We start from the raw sequence: 23,476 nt of genomic DNA on the forward strand, positions 1-23,476 counted from the left end.
TTCGAGTTTGTCTATAAATATATTGTTTAGAATGTTTTTGAGTATTGTTTGTTCATTTTCTGTCAGGGGTGCCAATAATTTTTGAGCCCACTGTATATAACATGTTAAAAAAGAGTTTGTTAAGCTCACCTTTGCACTAAACCACTGTCAGAATCATATAGCCGATAAAGTGTCCCATATACCAGATGGGTTCAGCCTTTTAGCTCATAAAATAAGGATAATTTAGCAGAGTGTCTATGTACAGGGAAGTTTTTAAACTGGTCCATTTTTGGTTAAAAAAATAATAATAAAAATGGAAAGTGCCCCCCGCATGTGCCTCATTTAGTCAATTCTTGCATCATTAGCTTCAGCGGCAGCAGTTGATTCAAACTGATGCAACATCCAATGTCATTGCATGGTCAGTCAAATAAGATAAGTTCATCTACTGTAGTCTTGAGAAGCAGGTTTTTCCCATCCATTGTGTTTACCCAGTCTAATCTCATGGCTTATTTGAAATTTAACTTAATTTGAAACTTGAAATGTCCCCAAATAACTTCAATATTTGGAGACATATTAGTAGACTTTTAGATTTTGGGTGGAATATTCACGCTTTTCATTGCACTTATTTTTCACGCAAGTGAATTGACATTTGTCATTGACTCATCAATTGAGCTAACATTATTAGCCTACTTGGCTAAATAAAATTAGCTTGCTAACGTCGCTAATCTTGCAGCTTACTCTGTAACAGCTAATAAAACTTGCTTTCCCGATCATAACAATGAGCAAAGAGTGTGTGTGCGCAGTATGTTAGCAGTCGAGGTATATGCATCTCCGGCAACCTCGATAACATGCGCACTTTCACAGCCTGTGGTGGGGCGCGAGTCCGCAGATTTAACGTCACAGGGCTCTGTATCCGCAGCGTTCATTGTTATGCGTATGTGTGTGTGTTTCTATGTGCCGCTGTTTGTCTGTACTGCAATGCGCCGGGCCCTGGCCTGCTGTCTGCTTCACTGCTCTCCATTCTGCCAACAGAGCAACCAGTCTCCTACAGAGGCGACCCACACCCGAGCCCCGATAAAAGACTCCACGCGGGACAACACAGCACCCTTTCCCACACAGCGTCAAAAAAGCGAGGTCCGACCTGCTGTCACCCCTGCACAGTCCCGCACCCACCAGTCCCCAGCCAGGGGGCTGCCATCCACTCTTCTGACCCGAGCAATGGGCGACACCCCGCCTTCACTAAACCCTGCTTGAGACAACACAGCCCCCTCTCCCCCCGTCTTATCTCAGTTAATGGCTTAGGCACATACACGTAGCATTATATAGGTCCTTTACTGATTAGATGATGTATTTTATATCTTGATTTGTTTCTTTTAGTGTTTATATGCCTGTTTTATGAATGTTTTTCAGCTGAGGCTGTTTTTTTTAAAGTTTGTAGCTCATTTTGCTTTTTTTATTAGCATGAAAAGTGAGTGAAGTGGAAAAAAGGCTTCCTGCTTTCCGTTTGCTTTCTTCCTGCACTCTGTCCATCTCTCTTTTCTTTATCAGAAATGTCGCACGAGAGCTGGATCCTGGAGGGCACAGCTCACAGAGTGCTCTCGAGCCCCACTCTGTGCTGAACAGAGAGATGTGTCTTTCTTTAACTTGCCCCTGTCCTGGTCTCAGTAACGCCCTCTTGTGGTCTAGGTTGGCATGTACCATGACACACACCTGGAGGATGGCGCGTCGTCCAAGGAGAACCGCATCATCTACAGTGACTCCATGCCGCGCCGGGTGGGCAGCTTCTACAGAGGTACAGGCTGGTTGAAGCCCCTCCTCTCCCTCTTCCTCCTGTTCCTCTTCTTCCTCCTCTTTCCATACCTCTACCTCTGCCCATCTTCCCCAAAGCCCTTCCTCTGCCATCTGGTCTCTCTTCTTCTTCTTCAGTCTCCTCCTACTCTAGCTTCTCTTCTAGTTCCTCTTCTTCCTCCTCTTCCTTTCTTCCTCCTCCCTGTCCTCTTCCTCCTCTTCCTCTTTCCCTTGTGTTGGATTCTGCTCGGCAACTCTCTCACTGAGTTTGGGGCTGTGTTTTGGGGTTCAGTACCTTCCCCCCGACCGGACAACACCTTCCATGAGAGCAGCGTGCCAGGCCGGGGGTCTGGAGGGGGCGGGGATAACAGTGCCATGACCAATCATTCTAAGCGCCAGACGACCTTCGACCCCTGGTGAGCTCTCAAATCCAGCCAGTGGAACTACAGTGAGGTCAGTGTTTGGACAGTGGTACAATTTCTCTTCTTCTCTTTTGGCTCTGTACTCCAGGACATTGGATTTGAAATTATGCAATTTGAAATGATGCAATGAGTGCAGATTTGAGGGTATTTACATCCATATCGGGTGATGCATGTTGATTTTTATTTTGACAAAAAAAAGAAATAATTAAACATGAAACACATGGCCTAGGCTTATTTTTTGTGTAATTTGGGACATGTAAAAGAACACACTGAGTAAACTGCACAACCCCCCTAGACATTTATATCTGAAAATTGAACAGAACACAACTTTATTAGAATGCTGTTGCAGCTTTTAGTCAATAGACTGGATGTCACCTACTTGTTTGTTACAAATAACCTCAACTATAAGACATTGTAGCGTTTTAGCTGGCTAACAAACACTGCCACTTACTGGACAAACCGCATTTTGTACTACTGAATAATGAATACAGTATATTAGGTTAGTTGTTTTTTATTGTAATGCTCAATGAAAACGTATTTGTCATCGACGTGGCAAAACCCAGAAGAGCTGTTCTTTAATTTGAATTCATCCTGGACCGCACCTTCGTCTCTCACAACTTAAAACGAGAATGAAAAATGATTTGTATATAATAAAGTTAGGGAAAATGCTGGTTGCAAAGCATTGTGGTTCATATTCACCTTTCTAGTGATCATGGTCGGTCACTAGATTTTACAGTGCATTATGAGATATTTCTAGTGCCCTCAAAATGTGAGTCATTTTTTAATTTGGACGCAAGAACAACATGGCTGACAGCTGTAGTTTACTATTTACTGAATAGAGAGCCAGCCTTGGTCTTATCTGTACAAATGTACTTTTCTTCTTATTTCTCAGCCTCATGGCTTCCTTGTCTGTCATTGGCACAATTTTGGTCCTCACATTGACAAGCGCCAATAACAGACTCCAAAGACAATCAAAAGCCTAGAATCAAGACTCAATACTGAATATTTTCTATACCTGCACTAAGGAAGAAATTGAATACACCTGCCTAATCAGAAACACCTGAGAATCCAACTGTCCTTTAATTGATGCAATTCTAACATAGATCAGCATGGATGTACATACCCACAAATTACAGGTGACTGTCTGCATTTTAGCCTCATATTCTTCGTTTCATTTCAAATCTAATGTGCTGGAGTACAGCCGAAGGAACATAAATTGTACCACTGTCCAAATACTTATGGACCTCGCAGTATGTTCAATGTATTTGTTTTCTGTTTGGTGTTGTATGATGGAAAAAAAACTATTTGTTATTAAGTTTCCCTCCATTTTGTTTAAGCAGTAGTCCAGTTCATCCCATAGAGTAAAAATGCGTTAATTGAGTTGGCAGGCAAAGAAACTGTTTTGTTGTAAGGCTCATTATTATTTTGAAGTGCTCAGCAAGATCCTTACTGTTGCTGTGCCTCAGGAACACTCCGGAGGCCGTGACCATGAACCCTCCGGAACCTTCCAAAGAGAAGGAGAAGCAGGGCTTCTTCAGAGCAATAAAGAAGAAAAAGAAGAAATCTCAAACGGTGGGTACCACACAGTCTCTTGTCTGGTCTTCACTGCTGGCTGGTGAGAGGGGCTGTCCTGGCACTTTAAACAGTTGGCGTTGTCCATGGTCTCTGAGGCTCAGGCGTCACTCCCTGTGAGAGAAACAATTAGCTCAAATCTCAAAATGGCTGTGTCCTTTGAACACAGCACTAAAATACCTGTGCCCTAGGAACACAAATAGTGAAATACCCATATCCTTGGCATTAAGCATCTCTGATTGTCTCTTAAGGGTGATATTACAGTCCTTGCCAGACCCACCTGCACAATCACTCTCACTTCAAATTCAAATGACTGTATTTCAATTCTCAATACTCATGCAGTTTTCAGAAATTTTCCAGTAGATGTTTTTACAGTTTGTAAATTAAAATGGTGAAGTCAATTTATCTAGGAGAAAAAAGTTTCAAGATTTACAATCAATTTTTATAAACACTGCCTGGATGAATCGGGTTATTCGTGGTTTCTTTGGCTTACTGTAATTCCATATCGCTGAAGCCATTTGTGGGACTTTTTAGATTTGACATTGTATAGTTTTTCAGTTTTTGCTGTTCTTGTCTGTTCTGCCTTGAAAATGACATAATGCTGGACTTGGCAACAGACTGGTGTCAAAGAAGGAGTGATGGCTGAAAGGGCACAAAATGTGCCGACATTGGTTCATGGCTGTTTGGAACTCGTGGGAGAGGAGTTTCTGTGCCAAATTATCATGCTGTTATCATGTTTTTCTGGATTGTTAATTTTTTGGGGAAAGACTGCCAAAAGCAAGGATGACCTACATCAGGAACTAAATCAAACATGGCAAACACTGAATATTTCTCCTGCCTTTATTTAAATATTGAACTGTGCTATGTGCTTCCTTTTGGTGAATAAAACAACAAAAGATTGTGCTGTTGCCTGTCCTGAGTTTTCCAATGTGCCACTCCAGTCTTTTGCATCTTATATTGCAGACAGAATTCGACGATGGAAGGAATCCGAGCATCAAGAAATGCCTTTTCCCTCTGTTTAATTCAAAGAATAATATAAAACATAGCTTCTCTATGAAAGCCCCTCCCGTAGTCTCCTCACCTATGGTATTACATTTGTGTATTGCACATTAACTCACCAATGACCAAACCACCGATGCATGCTATTAACATTATTAATCAACATCGATTGGTTTTGATTTTTTTGTTATCCAGTGTATGACAGTATAATTTTTATTTTTTACAATGGACATGAAACCAGGAGAGCAGATCCATCACGTGACCGCCCCAGCCTCAGGGAGTGGGTGACAGATTAATGCGGGTAGGGGGGAATTAGGTCACTCTTCGGAGTTAGGAGCTTCAGCGTTCCCATCAGGCAATTGTACTTCCTCGGGTCTCCCTGAGGATGAGGAATTTCACAGTGTGGTTGTGTCTGTGTGTGTACCCGTGTATATTTATGGCAGTCTGGGCATTGCAAAAGACTACACTACACTTTCCTGTTCTCTCGTAATTATTTATTTTTCATATTGTTCTTTTTTCAAAAAGTGTATGTGTATGATCAATTAAAACTGCTGATTAGCTTTTGAATAGGTTATGATCATGTGCACATTGCATGGCAAAGCCTCTACATTTGCAATCCACCATATGCTGGGCTTCACCATACATGTGGTCTGAGCAGGCCGGTGGCAAGGCCATGCTTTGGCCGGACAGTAGAGTCCTTTATGGTACAAACCCGTTGTTCTCTCAGTAAATGGAACACTGTTTTGCTCTGCTTGGGAATTGCATTTTTTGCCTCAAAATCAGCAGCCCTGGGGGGGGGGGGTTTCATTGTTACTCTGCACTCAGTTAATCATTTAGAGCAGTTGATTACACTGTTCACTCACCTCCCCTGGTTAGTTGGGTCTCAACAGGGTGCTGATTTTGACCAGCAGACCCTGTAGCTCTCCAAGACCAGGGTTGGTCTAAATTAAGTCATAATGCGCTGGCTCCTCAGCTGGCAGTGGCGTGCAGGATTTTCCAGACACAGGCAGTGCAGCCGGGCCAATGAGAAGGCCTCTCATCTCTCTGAGAGGGGCTGTTGTGTGATGGATCCGCCGTGTGGTTTCCTGGTGTGATGTGACGTCGCCACAAGGGGGGGCCAGTGGGGCAGCTAACAGCATGCGGTGGGAGGGGGCCCGGGCTGCCGCGGGGAGCCATGGAGGAGGAGGAGGAGGAGGAGGAGGGATGCATGGTTTCACAGCCGCCTGGAGCTGAGCCTGGTGCCTGCAGGAGCCAGGGTGCACGCTGTCACCCATACAGTGCCCCCAAATCACTCAGGGTCCCGGGGCGGGGGATGGGAGAGTCCATCTGCCTGGCAGAAGTGATCATATTAACCAGGTGTTAATGTATGAGAGCAGGAGGCAGCCCCAGTTCAGCCAGTGACCTACCGTCAATGGTCCTGGAACACCACTGGTTAGACAAAGATCATAACTCAGAAGTGGTTCAGTGGCCAAAGTGCTTTGAGTAAGGTATTTAACCTGAATACTTAAGTCTGTATTCACCGGTTTATATGGATAGCAAGTGATGTAAGCATGAGTCACTGAATAATGGTGTTTGTTCAATGCCTAAAAGTACAGTAAGTATATAGTCAGTTCTAGGGAAAGTGGAGGGGCATTGCCTGGTCAACTGCTTTCTGTGGGTCTATTTATGGAAAATAAATAAAGTATAAAGTATTGAAATGATAGCAACAGAAGTGATAGAGTACTCTTTTTGTTTTCCCCTATGCAGTATTATTATGGCTGCTGCCATTCTAAAATGAATGCATTTCTTAGAAAAGCCCATTAGAACACCCACTGCTGGTTTTTCAAAGGCCTATATGGAAGTCTTGGATGCAAACCTGAGCACCTGCCTGTCAGCTGGACTCTCCCTCACCTGGGGCTTGGGGGCGTTTTGGAAGATACACTTTTGGGCTGGTGGAAAGGGGTGTGTTGGGTCTGACAGATGCGTCGCTGACCGCCTCACTTCCCATTGTGAACAGCAGGTTCCCAGCGACGGCCAGGATCATGTGGTCATACAGAAGGCCGTTCGGTCTTCCACTCACCAGAGCAGCCGGCACAGGAACCGCGAGAGAGACCGCGACAGGGACCGGGATCGCGACCGAGACCGTGACCGCGATCGAGAACGAGAGAGAGAAAGGGAAAGAGAACGAGAGAGAGACCGAGATAGAGACAGAGATAACGAGTGGCCTCCAGAAAAGCTGACCGAACCCCACTCTCAGGTAAGACACCTCAAAATTAAATAACAAAATGGTCTAAAATACAGAAAATAGTATATTATTAGGGGTCCAAGCACACACTGCTGGAACCGTATTGTTTTTATTTTATTTAAAAATTCTTTTTCTTTGCTGAAACTGAATCGGCAAAAACAGTAAGTCTTGAGCATTAATTGTTAATGTTATCGCAATGACGCTGCAACCACTTACGTTTTAGCTCACAACTCCTGAACAATTGAGTCTAGAATCAAAATGAGTTTTTTTCCTAGATTCCTTGGTTGATGTCCAACAAAATGTATATTCCCAATTTAATTTGCATCTGCCAAATGTTTTCCGCCATTTTTAATTTTGTCACAAACTCAACATTTTTCCTAGAGCATGATGGGAGTAACCCCGATAAACTTTATCACTTTTTGTTATTCTATTTTTTTAATTGCCAGTTGTTTGCGCATGTCTGCCAATAGTTAGTGGTATAAGAAGCAAATAAGTTATAGTACATATCATTCTTCAACCATTTGACCAATCAGATTGACATTTGGTATCTTCCATCTCTTTGCAAGTCAACATCGTAAAGATATCTTAAAAAGCATTGCCACAATCAGCCATTCAGATATCGGCAGCAATTTGGCAGGCTTAGCCATGTCCAAACATGAAACTGAGTGTGTCCATGTCATGACTTGAAACCAGCATGTAATATTTGCAGTCAGATGGCCAATAGAGGGCGCTATAGCATATATGCTGTTTTTCAAAGAGTGTATCTTTGGCAATGGATAATGAAAAATCCTATAACTTACATCAGTAGAACTCCTTCAGATGAACAAATCTGCCTGAGAAATAATATCAGCAACCATTTAGATTTCTTTCATTATTTTTTTGCTTCTTCTTCTACAAAATTGATCCAATCTTTTAAATGTTCACTTCCATATGGAATACGGCTCAATGTTGTGCTGTCTCTTTCAATATTGAGTATGATTTCGACATAGGTAATCAAATCATGATTAAAATGGTATTATGTGTTGATATTAAATACAAATATTCAGGAGCTGTGGGACTTCGGTCTATTCCATTCCAGGCTGCTTCCAGAAGTCCTAAAATTGATCCAGCTTACCTGGAGTAACCCGGGAAAAAGTTCATACTTTTTTTGATGCAGCAATCCGTGTGTCCATGACGTGTCAATCCGATGTTATGGGTATGACCATTTTTATTAACACAGTTGTGGCTCATGATTGCTTTGTACAATCTTCAAGAAACTTTGTGAGTATCTTCATGTCTTCACTTGCAACTGGCTCATAAAATTTGGCATCAGTTGGCCATTAGGAGCGATGGCAAATGTGCAGGTTTGAAAGAGTGTATCTTTGGCTATGGTTAATGGAAAATGCTGTAACTATAACATCAGTAGATCCTACACCTTGCATGAATACCTTAACTTCAAGGAAACCGCTTCAGCAACCATTTTGATTTTTTTTTGATGCTCCAACCCATTTGTCCATGACATGTCGATCATTTGTTGTGGGCCTAAAGATGATTTTGACATTCACTATCCTCAGTATTTTTGCAAGGCATATTGGGCTGATTGGATTGTTGACCGCAGCGTGTGTTACTGACCGTGTAATTAGAAGGATAAAGCTTTGTGCTACAAGCTCAGAAGTTTCTCCTCCTCTCCTCACTCCCCTCTCTCAGAGTCAGCCGCTGAAATCCCTGCGCAAGCTTCTGCACCTCTCCTCCTCCTCCGCCAACCAGGCCACGCCCGCCGAACTGCGCTTCCAGCCGCTGCCTAACCCCCCCTCTAAGGGAGGCTTCAGCGAGGGGAGGGGCCACCCTAGCAGCGGCTCCGCCCAGCCCAAGAGCCGCCAGGCTGCCTACCCTCTGGCCGGCCAGATCGAGTCCAACTGGCACGTGTCGGCCCTCAACCGGGCCGAGGGGACCGGCTACCCCGAGCAAATATCCGGCAAGGTGGGCCAAAACGGGCCTGGGTTTGCCCGGCCACCCCGGGCCCGAATGCCAAACCTCAACGACCTGAAAGAAACCGCTCTGTAGAAGAGTCACGCCCTGGTCCCCACTAGCCACACTTTCCCCCTCTACAGCTTCCCCTACCGGCTACTGAACCTGTACCCCACAAACAAGCGAGGGGGCCGTGGCTTAAAAGGCTCTACCCTCAGCCGGAGGGTAGCGCTCTGTATGTCTTAAGTTTTTTTAAGCTTCCATATTTGATATAATTTGTAATATTATTTATGAAATTCTGATTACAATGTTTTTTTTGTTTTAAAATAAATACATTGCAGTTTAAATGTAAAAGAAATATATGTACTATATATGACAATTGAAAAAAAGTATAGTATACGTGCGAGAGCTATAGTTTATACACAAAAATAAATATATAAATTTTTTCCTGCATAATAATGCTATATTTCATTATGGGTATTTAGTTGTTTGTATCTGAAGTATATAGATTTTTCAGATTTAAGAGTATTGTTGTGAAAATATTTGCCATTTTTGTTTGCAATTTTTTTGTTGGTTTTCCCCCGTTTTAATTTTTTTATTCTAATGTGAACCCATTGATTGGAGGAGCGGAAACACGTTTTTGTTTTCTTACCCAGCCTAGCTGAAGACTGCTTTGGCTGTGTTGTGCAACTTGGGCTACTTTTCCGCATTTATTATGAACATATACATTCAGAACCCCTGTTAGAACCCCTGCCTGAACGGATAAAAAATACTTGGGCCGCTTTTCCCCTGTGACTATTTATTGAACCATAAGACCAGCAGCCTTGGGCTTCTGCTCTTCTTGTGAGGGTGTCACCACTCCTGCAGTGCATTCTGGGAGGTGGCACATAATCGCAGAATGTTGATAAGGAGCCTTTGACTTTTCCCCTCTCACCATTTTGTTGCCGAATCGAGGCAAAACAAACACATAGGTGCAATGGCATTTCTTACGCAGAAGCGTAGCGGCACTATCACTGGGTAGAATGCACTGTTTGGTACTGTTTGACGAGCTGTGATGTATGTAATGCGAGGGGGCAATAACGTGTCTTTCTGAAGTGCTTACAGAGCCGAGAGAGGGCACGTAAATACGCTGTTCCAGTCAGGGTCAGAACCCGCTGCTGCCTTCCACTTTCTAGTAAGTCAGCCAGTTTAAAGAGTTAGCAAGGGTTTACTGTTTTTGTGTTGACTTGATCTAGCCATCGATAATATGGTCAAAATAAACACCCAAGTTAAAACCTACAAGTTTTCTAGATAATGGTCTCCTGTCCCGGACACTCAATGTAATAACCACACCCACTGTAAATGTAGTAACCACATCCACACTTAATGTTTTAGACCCAGCATCTAGTACATAAGAATACCTATACAATCACAATTTCAAAAATCTTTTTGTTTTTCAGTAAGTTGCAAAAGCATTGAATTAGGGTGTAGTTACCCTTTCCACTGTGGGGTCTGTCCCCTTTGAAACTGGAGTAGTACTGCTCCTCCAGGCCAGGGTAATACCAATCCCAGGGACACCCCTCCCTGCATGTCAGACTGCACTCTGGCATGCCTGACAGTGCGACACCAGACATAGAGAGAGAATGAAGTCCATCCCACCCACACTGCTTTTCAGAAGCCTTTCATCTTTCAGTCTATGGCTAGAGAAATAGCTAAGAAAATCAAATGTAACCAGCACTGACTATGCTTGAGTTTAGCCTTTTTTAAATAAGAATTGCAGTGGTCACAGGTAATTACTCTTTATGAATTACATAGGTAATTAGGAATTACATGAAGTAGGAGTTATTTAAAAAATAATTATATCGAGAGAATAATCAATATATTTAGTAATTGCCAACAAAAAGACAAGCAATACAACCTGAGTTCAAAAATATTAAGTGTTGAATATCTTCACAGGTTTATTTTAACCAGTTCTCAGCTATACAACTGTTTTGATATACTAATGTGCATTGTAAATAGCTCAAAGAGTATTTAACCCCTTTCGCGCAGGTGCCACAACTGGCCAGTCTTTGCCTATATATGTAGTGTTCTGTTTCAGGCTTTGTAACTACGGGTGTGAGCATCACAGAGACTTTGCTTAAATTTACAAAAATAACTTTTGTTAGTTTAGTTTATTTTCATAATTTCGGTATAAATAAGGTGTCAAGTACAAGTACAAGTACAAGTAATGTAGGTGAAGTGCAAACATTAAGTTTCTCTCTTTTAGTTTGGAATGAAAAAACAGAGTCAAATTGCAAAACAGGTTCATCTACATCTCCTTGACCAAAAGTGTGTAAACTCTGAGGGTGATATGATGAACTAATAAAGATCTATGAAGCAAAATATAAGCAGTATACCCTGGTGTCCATTAGTGTGTCCAAATCGATCTAAAATGGTTAAATTGTGCATTAATCATCATATATTGTACAATTTTTATTTAATTTCAAGTGGGAATTACTATATTTTAATCAGCATAGAGTCTTAAGATATCTACGGGTCCAAAACCTATCCAAAACTACAGAATCAAGTGTTTTTTGTCCATTACAAAAACAAGTACATTTGCACCTTGTGGTTTAAGAGATGACATTGATATCACATTGGAAAAAATTTTAATGAATGGGACACTGTGGTACACATACCTAAACATGTAATCATTCACTCTTGAGTTTTCCGTACTCTGAAGTATGTCATATTTTGTTGCAAGGGGATTTTATTATGAGGCATATCCATTCTAACAAAACATACAACTATGAGCCAAGACGATCGCTAGCACTGCCCTGGGTATGCTACAGCTATTTATCCCCCAACCCAAGCATTCCTAGCATTATTAGCAAAGGCAATGCCAAAGCCGTAATACATACATCTTTGCCATGTGTCTTAGAGTGCATGCTTCCTCATCTTCTTCATCTTCTTCACACTCCCCAAATCCATGTGAACATGGCTAGAATTTGCTTTTGCCTTGCAAATGAGTCGCAAAATTCGTAAAAAGCTTCAAAAAACCAGAGAAAAATGTAACTTACGACTCGATTTCCTGTGTATTACTACGTTTTGGATTAAAAATTGTAGTGGTTACGCTCAGCCCTCAGTCACAGATCTAATTTTACAATTGTATACCGTTTGAAATATTATACTGTTCTCTACTTGGTAAAAGAGTTGTCAATCAATCAAAATGAAATTGAAAGATTTGACCAGTGTTAATAGCAACTTTGATGCTATGCATGGCCAATGTAAATGCCTACCACCGCTTTCCATTTGCCTGTCTGTTTCCAAAATGGATTGTTCCAGACAATAAATTACCACTAGATCTTAAAAGGGATATATCCACATGTAAGACCCATGGTAAGATTGTATATTTATTCCATATTTAGTCACAGATATTGATAGTACAATGGTGAGGTTTACGCAATTACTACATTTTTCTCCCCTATATCCGATATATATTTGGGCTGTTTTTTGGCTTTATTTTGTTGCTACGACGAAATACCATTTTTTTTTCTGGTGATGTGTTCGTATGTATCCTTGAGTTCATGCTCCCAGATAGACGCTATTGTGCAATGTGTCACGCTAGTCGCAGATGAGACTGGGCCGGGGTGCTTGTTGGTGCTTGCCGAACTAGCGACAATGGTGGCACTTCGAAACTCAGTATTTTATTTTGTTTTAGTGTATCGCTTACTAATAAAGCTAGAACACAGAGTGTATTGCTTCCACTCATACTGCAGTTTGGTTGCAGGTACACTGAAATCTGAGTTGATCGGTGTCAGGACACCGGCACCATGGCCACAAGGGGGGCTTGCGCGAAGGGGTTAAGATGTCAGTCGCAGGTAACTAGCTATTCAATTACTCATCTCTATTTGAACAAATATGATCTCCTCTTTCCCCAAGCACTGAATCTCACCTTCTATGTAACAAAGATAGTTTCTCGTCCTCTGACCTAGTGACTCTTCAAATATGTTTTGCACAGCAATGAGCCATCTTTGACCTGTCTGCCTAAGATGGCATCCTTTCGCCTGGCATTGAGGACACTTAAGATAAATGTTGATTAGTCTAATTGTATTTTATGGACATGTAGAAGAAACAAAAAAAAAACAAACACTACAAAAAGTAGCTCAGTTAAGTCTCATTGTCTGTTCTTAATAGTGCACTTTAAACAGGCTAAGTAGTCAAAAAATTAACTATTTCTCTTCACTTTGTGTTCAGTGCTCATACGGTGTTTTATGAATATTAAATACGGGATATTTCCTTTCTGCCTTGGTGTCACCACGATCGCAACCACAGATTTTAGTATTGTACTTGTGTTTTGTGTATTCCAGGTATGTTAACTAAAAAGTGAGTATGTATCTACAGTTTCTACTTTACATAAGTTAATGTATTTTTTCTGGAAAGATTGTTATGTTGAAAAACACAGTGTATTATATTAATACCAATGTGTGATTATTTCTTTGGTAATATTTATATATTAAAAAAAAAACTATAGACAACTGAAATGAAACAGAGTAAACCGTTTTTGTGGTTGTAATCCAGGCACAATCATAAACTCGTAGCATAGATTTATCTTTTTTTTTGGTTTGTTTTGTTAGATTTTTTTGTGGGAGCATTATTGTTATGTTATGAAAAATCTGAAGGGACTGATGGGAAATTATTGGCATTCAAAATCACCGTTTACATCTGCTTCGGTCTAAGGTTCTCTTAATAAAACCAACTGACTTGAATTTTTTACAAATTGAAACTGGAACTGTCGCCAACCTAGTCAAAAGCCAGGGGAAATCAAATCCAACTGTTTCATAGTTTATGATTATCCTGCGACAGGAAAATGTATTGGGGTTTTTTCTTGACATGATATAACTAAGATAAGTACTTTACATACTTGTAAATAGACACCAATCCTCAATGGGGTCTGGACCACCAACATTTGATTTCAAGACTCAGAAAACAAGTGTGACTAGTTTTAAGTTGAAATGAGCAATACTGCAAAAAAAAAAAAAGAAATGTCATGTGAGATGGCATTGTCCCTTTTGCCACTGCCTAGTGATGCAGTATAGGGCAGGGATATTGTATTATCCCTGGTATAGGGACATAAGTCAGAGCAGAAATGTTGGGGAGGCAGTTCTGTGGATGCAGGTGGAAAGTCATCTGTTTCTGATGGCGGTCATTAGTGATCATTGTATTGCCCACTTCAGCATGGCGTAGCAACATTCAGATTTGAGCAGCAGTAGAACCTGTAGCTGTTAAGGTTGTGGAGATGGCTATCTTTGAATGCTTTCCTTTCCACTATGGGGACCTGTGTGGGTTTAATCAACATTTGTGGTTTAGTGCATGGACATACAGATTTTGCCAAAACATAAATAATACTGTACAGCGGACCATTGTTAAACTTCTCTTATTCTCTTATTCCTCCTGTACAGTCCACTAAAGTAAGTTTCTGAAAACAATTCAGGCGAAAAATATGCAATGATTCATATTTTATCTGCAACGGTTAATTCGAAATTTTGATCCGAGTTCTGTGAGACCGGCGAGCTAAATACGAAAACTGGTGAATGCGCCAAGTTCTCTTAAATCACTCCTACCAGCAATTTATGAACAAATCTGTTTGTACAAGTGGTTCATGCATGAGGCCCATTGTGTTAACCTTTGATCATCTGTGAGGGACCCCTGAAATTGTGATTTTAGGGCAACATCCCTATGCTGCTGCAGGATCTCCCTCAGTTCTGTCTTTCTCCCACGATCCCTTGGCCCAATGCAGACACACGCATGCCAGGTTTAGTTACTGTAATGTACAGAGCCATTTGGCCCTGAGCAGCCTTTCTACCGGTTATAATTTTGGGTTTTGATTGCCTTAATCCAGAGTAGGTAACCTTGAAACGGGAAAGTACGGACCTCTACGGCTAAGGGAATGTCTCTCCAGTAATTAACACACTGCCATACTGATACACCAGGGTCTTAACATTGAACGTGATTGGCCTTATTTTAGCTAAACTGCTTTCAACAACACACAGAATAGTTATGTGATAAACCCAGGTGTATTTAAGAAAATAAAAGCATGACATTTTGGGGTCCAAGCCATTTTTCAGACAATTTTTAAATCAGCTACTGCCAATATAAACAGAGCCATGTCGGCCATTGTTACTGTAACGTGGGGTAAATGTGTCTCTCCATGCCAATAAATGTTGGCGCACCTCTCGTATTCACCCAGACACAGCGATTTTCAGCCTGGTGTAAAGGAAAACACTCAGCACAGTTGGCCTCTCCACAATGTGTGTACCGGACACAAACCACGGAGGCAACCTTCAGGCCTTCTTCACTATCAGGGGCTACAGTGCACAGCTAGGATCAGTTCTGCTATCCTGATTTTCCAACGTTAGGCTTCTGAGTGAAGGGGAGAAGATGGGTCCTTCCCAAGATGCAGTCACTTGTGTGTATACAAATACTCGGGAATGGCACCTGAATCTGCTGTTTAGAATGTGTTTTTCTGCTTGATTATTTCACCCTTATCTTTGGGGGGAAATTAAATTTAAAAAAGAAGAAAAAAAAAAACGATGCACAGACACCAACAACAAAATGGTGTATATCTCCAATGCCTGAATTTAACTTTGCTCGCTAAAATGAACAGTGAAGGCAAACGTGTTTCAAGAGTGTGACAACGCATAATAAATGCAAGGTGTGTAATCTCTACCGTTATCATTCTTACCTTTTCGTAAGGGGTTCGCTGCAGACCATGACTCATTCAAGCTTCTCCTTCTGTTGTTGAATACCCATGACAGTTCCATTTTGTTTTTGTGTTCACCTGGGAACGCTTTCGAGAAACGGAATATGATGTGACGCTCAGGGCTGAACTCCTCATTTTGCCACAGCGAGTGAGGAGACTGGTTTGGGGGTGCTGTCTAAGGCTTATACTGCTGCTAAAACCGCGCTAAGAAGTCTGTTGTACCAAATTGGGTCTGACTGGGGTCAAGTGCCACTTTAGGGGGAAAATGACAAAAAATAAAACGTATTTCACTTCACATGTACAGTATTGTCATATGCAGCAGAAAAAAATGTCAAGACAGTAGTTCCAAAACGTGCCACTTTGTCTGAATGAATGGGTCTGTCTCTCCCGGCTGTATGTAACCACTCATGTGTATGTACCCACAACTTGTGTTTCAGGGGGCCTTGAGCCGAGTCAGATTTAACATGCTAACAGTATTTTAGTATTTCTAAAAAGCAGGTTATTTTCTGGGAGTTCTTTTTATTTGCCCCCCCCCACAGCATTTGCCACCCCCATGTTTTCATTTGGTCCGGTTTCCATGGTTTCTGTGCTTATATCTTAGCATGACACGATTGCCGTTTAAATATTGCTGCTGTAAATAATTACCATGTTTACGTACTCCCATGTCTGGCATGAACACGGCTCATTTTTATTAAGAACATTATTCCTTTTCTTTTTTTTTGGATGGACTTTGCAAAACATGTCTATTAAAAATGCAGGTTTTGCCCCTCAACACTGGGCTACTGTGAGTGTTTTTTTCTTTGGTGTTGACATTTTATTCTGTTTCACAATAAAGCAGTGACAACATTTTGATTTTGTTCATACTGACAATGATTATTAATACTAAAATGTTTGGAAGCTCACCTCCCATATCTGATGCATTGCATACATAGAATGTGTATGTATACATGTATGTATACAGTAAGTTACAACAAGTTTTGCTTTTTCTACAGAAGAATAAAAAAATCAAATCAGGGCACAGGAGTTATCTCAAAGGTGGGGCTGTCTTTGTAAACCTTTAAAAAACAAATATGTGCTTCTAAACAATATAAAATGACACCCCTCACTGCAGAGGGACCTATAATAGCACACTATACATCACTGTCACACGCACAAACACAAAATACAGCTATGACATTACCAAATAGCCCTCAGTTTTCCCCTGGCTGCTGCCCCCCCCCCTTTCCGTCTCCCTCTTTCGCCAAGGTTACAAATTGAACACACTACCTTGCTTACAAAATTAAATCAAATAGAAGTGCCACACCACTTGCTGCTCTGCTCTTTCCATGCTGAAAAGGAAAGCAGACAGTCGCGCCTCTTGCCACTACGGGAGGTCTGGGAGGTGTGGACGTTTGTGGGGCTCTACGAGGGGACCACTTTGGCAGGTGTGGGGTTGTGAGGAGAGCAGGGCAGGGCAGGGAGCGGTTGCTCAGGTGCACTTGTTCATGCAGAGTAGCAGCTCCATGCGAATGGCGATGCGTGTGTGCCAGCCCAGCGGGAGCAGCCGAATGTAGCGAGCAACGATGGGGGGGCGGAGCAGGTTCTGCACTGACGAGGAGCGGTCCGAGTTCCCATAGAACACCTTAGAAGAAAAGCCAAGCAGCAGAAATGCATAGATGAGTTGAAATTGTACTTTTTGACTTGAAAAACATTGACCCCTCCCCCATCACTTCAATGATATGTGGCTTATTCATGAAATTACCATTTGGGTGAACTCTTAATCCCAAAAGAGAACATTTTGATTCCAAAATCTTTGTACAGCACCTTCTTGGGAGTGAGATATAAGCAGTGTGATAACCATCTCCGGTCTCCCCTACTTTAGTCCTGTAGATTGCTGATAATTTTTAAAGAAACATCTGTTTTCACCCTTTATTCAGAACAAAGTATGTCAAGAGTTCTTTAATATTTTGGTCGGTAACATTTTTCCATGAAGATTCCCAAGGTATCTGCAGCAGGGCTTTCTCATTTATTCAGCACTGAAAGACTTAAAATATTTGAAATACAGATTTCACATAGATCTTCCTCAGATAAAACGTAGAACATGAATGCCTATCATCACTGGTGTGCATCTAGACCTAATACTACTTGTTCAGTGAGTTTTCAAATGAAGAAGAAACAAATAAATACAATGGTACCAATAAAACCAGTGGAAAGGTCTGACCCCATATTCAAAGGTTTGGCCAGTGTGAAGTCCTGTGAGTCTAGTGTGCCTATATAGATGGACGACATACAGCACCTTCCATACAGTACCAAAATCACCCTCCAAAATTTTTTTTGAAGTGGCACACATAAATAGGCAGCAGAATGTACAAATAACGATTGCATACCAGTAAATGCAAGGTACAAAAATACTAATATACTAATACATTTTGTGAAAAGCATTATGGATGTACCCTGTTGTTGCCAGTCTGGTCTTTGTAGTAGATCCAGTTGAGGTGCTCATATGTGCGGTATTGCACACTGTACTTGGTGACCCACTCCTCCGCATCACAGCGGCCCTGGGTCAAGATGCCCGAAATCACCTTTACCTCCTTCAGGTCAATCTGAATCCACTGGCTGGTGTCCTGGAACTTAGACAGCCACGCACACCTACAGAAGGAAAGAGGGAGGGAGCATACCATAAACCAGCATAACCGAAAACTCACCCGCGATTTATTGTCCCACAGCAGCCATTCCACCTTTTAAAATTCAGTTTTTCCTCAATTTTGTCAATTTGTCATAACCATATGAACATGTCTTAAAGTATATATTCCCCCCAAAAAATTACATTGTAAAAACATTTTCACACCAGAGTTTTTTATCACCCACTTCCTGGAAAAGAAGATCATTGTCTACCTGTGTTGATGAAATGTCTGTAAAAATGTTCTGTTCCCTTCCGATCAATATACTGTTCACACAGCAGCAGGCATCCTCATTTGACGTCAGTAGAATCGACTCCCCACCCTTCAAAAATTCCCTGACAGATCGATTTCACTGGTGTATCATACTCTGAAAGTTAGTGCTGCTCTAACTTCCATGTCAGCTCCTCTTTAAAGGTAAAGCGTTGGTCTGGTGTGGGAAAGTGTTCCTGAGGAACACCGTGGTGAGGGTGGAGTTCCAGCAGTGCTTTTGGGAGGTAGAAGAGCACATACCCAGGGGGACTCACCCAAAGCCTTGGTTGTTGAGTCTGGCCTTGCTAGACATCCAGGAGGAGTACCAGCCTGTGTACTGGTCCTCGTTGGAGCAGCTGATCTGGTCAGCGGAGACAGATCCAGCCTCAAAACCAAGTGGTTTGTGATAGGGGCACTCTGGGGACACAACATGGACAGATTAATATTTAAATCAATGGTCTCTATATCCCAATAAATACAATCAGTATATTTTTATAATCAGTATAAGTCCGGATACTGGTTTTTCATAGAAGTAGCCTACTTTCATAAGGTGCAGCCACCACACATCAATCAAACAATGGGAACTTTTCTTTACACATAACGTAGTCTATAAATTATAACTTCATATAAGACCACTAAGTCTCTGAAAGGTCAGTGTAACTTTTGTCCATTTGATGTTTTAATTTGATTGCATCCCCATCTTGATTTTTGTTTAAAAGATTCAATGAACATTAGCACTTAGAATTTCCCCATAAATGTATACAAACACAGGTAAATTTAATTTGGCGGTTGCTGAACTTGCCAAACTGTGTTTGTGGTGATAAATCATCACTTGCACTTGTCAAGGACAAATGTTTATTGAGTTCAGGGCCTAGACATAATTATACTGTCCTGCAGAGGGCACTCACAGCAATTTATGTGATATTCATGGAAGAATGGCTCAGTACTTAAAAGCATATAAGTTAGGCCAGGAATAATAAGAGTATCCTTGCAGCACACACATCAAATATGAATTGACACGATTACAGTATGCAGAAACATTTATAGGAAAGCATCTTTACATTACACAATCATTACAGGGATTTTTTTTTATGTTGTTGAAATTTAAGAGTACATGACATTGTACATGGCATTAATGAATAGTACAGTTCCACTGAACACTTAACATGACACCACTTTAAAATGCTTTAAAATACACACCTGCATCGACAAAAATGTATCTCCTGCAGCTGCCTGTTTTTGGAAGATTTCATATTTTAACCCACTTAAAGCAGCTGAGCAGAACAGTTAATCGACAAAAACGCAGAAAAACACAATGGAAGGCAAGCTATTATGCTAAATGAAGCCGCTAAGCCGTCCAACTGGACGTTTGACACATCACTAATTCCAGTTCCATCCATGTTCCACATTCGACCCGCGTTCATCCATTTTCAATCTGAAAGGCTTTCCTTCTAATTCTCCATATTGAGAGATAAACGTCCATTAAGACCTGAGCATGACAGATGGCCATCTTCTAAATTTAAGCTTCAGCTTCCATAAACTGCCATTTATTCCTGGCAACTGCACTACCTCTGCTTTCACAGTGGGGTGTGTACAGCACAAGTGATGACCTGACTCTGTTCGTATACTTAGTGTTGCGTGGTGATAATAGACCCTGCTCTTTGTGCATTACCCTGCTGAACTGGTACTCTGTCTCACTACAACCTGCAAGTTCTTACAAAGAACATAGGAGATAGCATCTTCATTACGTGGTGTCCCTTCACCAAGGTAGTAAACTTTCGAAGTGAACCATGTTCCACTGTAAGCCATTTGTTTTGCTGCATACTAGCCTACTGTTCACTGATGTTTGTGCGAACAGAACAAGCTGTCATCTAATGTTCAGCTTGTTGATGCATTGTCTCTCGGTATCATTTTGTGAATTGCGTGAAGGGCAGGCCCTATTTTGGGCCCAGTAATCTGTACATCACTTTGCAGTTCTAGTAATGGGATTATCTGATCACATTCTGGCTCTGTCATTCCCTATGTCTGCCTCTATCTCTCCCTGTTTCTCTCTGCTATGCTCCACCTCATCCTTATTTCCCATTCAAATCACAATGTACTTTTTGGGGAACTGAAATGTTCATTTTTATGATCAGGGTTCATGGTACAGCCACCATAGACAGTGTGTCGCCACGACGCTTGACACCAAGAAGACTGGTCAAGCTAATGAAAACAATCATGGGAAACCACCAGAAGAGGTAGTTCAAATAATGTACGATAATAAACCAAATATTTCTGCCAAGTAGGACTGACGCATCTTATTTTATGGTGACAATGCACATTATGTATGGCCTTCATACAAAAGCAACCAAAAGAGGAAATAATTTATGAAACATACTGCAGTAGTATAGAGATGAGCAAGATAGAGCAGTTATGGCAGTGATTGGCTAAACGGATGAAATGTCAAGAAGTTAAAACACAGGGTACACCAGGGCATCCAACAGAGATTCACACAGACATGACCCATAAAGGCTAATGGTGGATGTTCCTAATGACACAACAGAACACAGCTGCTGAGGGCAGAACACCAGTGCATAAGGGCCAAGGTCAACCAGAGCAATGGCAGCTGTTGCCACTGTGAAGAACCACCTTCTGCCGGAACTCATTGAGGTTCCTTCATTTTCCAACATCCTATCAACTTTTTGAGAAGCAAGCTCTCTTCTCACCAATGATTTAGCAACAGCACAGAACCCAGGATAGAGCAAACCTGTCTCAATTCTCAATATGGCTGTATTTTGGCTGAACCTTTCCTATAAATGGACTGAACTCAAATGGAACTGACACCAACTCTGCCAACTACGACAGCACAGGACAGTCACAGGAGTTTGTCCTTGTGGCTCTCTCCAGAAACGCCATCCCAGTGACAGAACATGCTGTCCATTGGTTCATAGCCTATAGGCACACTGTTTCCCTCTGCTCAAGACTGAAGAGCATTGCAATTTGACAGGAGGCAATAAATTACATCTCGGCACCACGGGTGACCTCATTCGCCCTGAAGGGCAATGGCAGCTCAGCATGATAAAAACTGGGGATCAGGCGAGCCCAAGATTTTTGGCAGATCAGAGGCAATACGGTATCGTGAAGAACTGCTTGGATCCTTGGTTTTCTGGGAAGACTCCCAACAAAGTAGCAAAGCATTTTGCCATAAAGCATTAAATCAATTCATATCCGGCTTAATACAAGCGACATCCATAACCACCCACGTAATGGGTCGTAATGCCCATAAGTACAGCACAAACGAGAGTCCCTCCCCCAATCCCATCCCCCACAGGAACCTCGGCACATGGTGCGGCAGTAATTTTGCGCAGATGGAAGAGCTGGCTGGCATGAAGGATGACACGGGTGGCTCGTGACGCGGGTCAGCCGTCCCTGGCCGAATCACTCACCTGGCATGCAGTCTAGCAGCCTGGAGGAAGGAGGGCTGGGGCTGGGGGGGAGGATGGAGGTGGACTCCGTGGCGGGTACCCCCTGACAGTCGCACTTGCAGGCTTTCCTGGTCCATGTCTCGGTGACCTCCTGCTCCTCTGCCTCTGCCTCCTCCTAGGGTGTGCACACACAGGACAGAATGAGAGGGCACAAGGAGCACAGTCTCCCTGCGTTGACCCGCCTTCACTCCCCCACCTATGAGAAATCCCACCACTTTAACATTTGAGCCAAGATACAGAATGTGGCTCTTCAGCCAAGAGCAGACACGTACCTCCTGTGCACATACAGTGAATAGCACTGTGACATAGAACGGACAGATGAGGAAGCCAATGCAGCACGGGTAGAGAGAGACACACAAAAGAGGATTCAGTACAGCCAGGGCCAGAGTTGGGTAGGGCAAAGCACTCCTACAATATTAATATCCACACTAAAACCAGCGCTCCATCGTGATTAAAACAAAGGAACAGCAGGGGGACATCAGTGCAATTAATCTCAACCTCACATCCTATGAGCATATGGCACCCCCATGCACCCAGAATCAGCTGTGCTGCTGACTCTACAGAAAAAAGAATAATTTTTCATTCCAAGGTTCTGGTACATGGATTAATTATGCACTGGCAAAATATTCATTCAAAAGAACATTCATTTCATGGTCTTACAATATTCCATAATTAACCATTTTTAAGTGTTCAGTTTCAATCTGACATATCTAACAAACAAATGTGCATGTGTTGCAGCATATAAAACAACCTGTGCAAGAACTTCATGAACTCCAATTTTCCAACGCTTTCACTGACTTTCACAGACATTTTCATCATTCCAACAGAGATGCTTCAATTGTGCTTCATTTAATCAATTAAAATATTCATCTTTAACAATAATCACTAACAACTTTAAATACGGTAAGGTATTTGTTTGAAGTGGAAGCCGCGGAGACGTACCTGTGGAAAGGAGCAGTGTGGACAGCAGAACACGCTGGAAACTGGTCTCCATCTTCACTCTGTGTTAGAATGCGGGGACTACAGTGCAGCCTGTGGCAAAGGGACTGGATTACCATAATCCACAGGAAACTAATGGCCTTATCTAATGCCCTTCAATCTCTCGACAAAGCCCCTCCCTCAGCTGTTAGGACCAGTTCGGCCAATGTGGTAGCAAGGACCTTCCCCTTCCGTGACAAAAAGACAATAAAGCCAGAAAGACCAAAATGCTGCCCCCACCTCAGTCTACACCGCCGTCACTCAGTCCTATAACCTAGTTAATGCTTCAGCAAATACAGTCAATGCTGAACTGCTGTTGAAATATGCATGGCTCTCTCACGTTACAATATTGCAGGCCTGTCACTAATTGGGAACATTAAACTTAAAACTGGAGGTGCTAAAATGACAAGATGCACATGGCCATTGATAACAAGGATTGGGCTATTCATGATACTGACTGGAAAACAGCTAAG

At 42.0% G+C, this 23,476-nt stretch overlaps 2 protein-coding genes across 3 annotated transcripts in view; one reads left to right on the forward strand and one right to left on the reverse strand.

Moving 5' to 3' along the window:
* cdkl5 (cyclin dependent kinase like 5) overlaps positions 1 to 16,504 on the forward strand; it is a 144,350-nt gene extending 127,846 nt beyond the window's left edge. Inside the window, exons 13-19 of one of the 2 annotated variants that reach the window (XM_061234360.1) lie at positions 1,012 to 1,113; positions 1,666 to 1,771; positions 2,060 to 2,183; positions 3,656 to 3,761; positions 4,725 to 4,847; positions 6,757 to 6,996; positions 8,671 to 16,504. In XM_061234360.1, coding sequence (XP_061090344.1) covers positions 1,012 to 1,113; positions 1,666 to 1,771; positions 2,060 to 2,183; positions 3,656 to 3,761; positions 4,725 to 4,847; positions 6,757 to 6,996; positions 8,671 to 9,027 — 1,158 coding nt within the window. In that variant the 3' untranslated portion in view covers positions 9,028 to 16,504. The remainder of the gene's footprint in view (positions 1 to 1,011; positions 1,114 to 1,665; positions 1,772 to 2,059; positions 2,184 to 3,655; positions 3,762 to 4,724; positions 4,848 to 6,756; positions 6,997 to 8,670) is intronic. The other variant, XM_061234361.1, reaches the window with a different exon arrangement.
* A 441-nt stretch (positions 16,505 to 16,945) lies between these two features.
* rs1a (retinoschisin 1a) lies at positions 16,946 to 23,019 on the reverse strand. The gene is made up of 6 exons (XM_061233949.1): positions 22,968 to 23,019; positions 22,298 to 22,323; positions 21,987 to 22,140; positions 18,837 to 18,978; positions 18,085 to 18,280; positions 16,946 to 17,273 (listed from the first exon to the last, which is right to left on the reverse strand). Exons 1-6 carry the CDS (start codon positions 23,017 to 23,019, stop codon positions 17,121 to 17,123), a joined length of 723 nt encoding a protein of 240 aa, XP_061089933.1. The 3' UTR covers positions 16,946 to 17,120.
* Positions 23,020 to 23,476: the final 457 nt, after the last annotated feature.

This window comes from Conger conger, chromosome 3, assembly GCF_963514075.1.
Source record: "Conger conger chromosome 3, fConCon1.1, whole genome shotgun sequence".
NCBI classification, from domain to species: Eukaryota; Metazoa; Chordata; class Actinopteri; order Anguilliformes; family Congridae; genus Conger; species Conger conger.

What these genes read in the sequence shown, in the direction of transcription:
- rs1a (XM_061233949.1), bottom strand. Translation starts at nt 23,019, where the DNA reads ATGGAGACCAGTTTCCAGCGTGTTCTGCTGTCCACACTGCTCCTTTCC. An exon ending in TCACTGTATGTGCACAGGAG is followed by an intron (nt 22,141 to 22,297) that starts GTACGTGTCTGC and finishes TGCACACCCTAG; the next exon opens with GAGGAGGCAGAGGCAGAGGA. An exon ending in GCTGCTAGACTGCATGCCAG is followed by an intron (nt 18,979 to 21,986) that starts GTGAGTGATTCG and finishes TTGTGTCCCCAG; the next exon opens with AGTGCCCCTATCACAAACCA.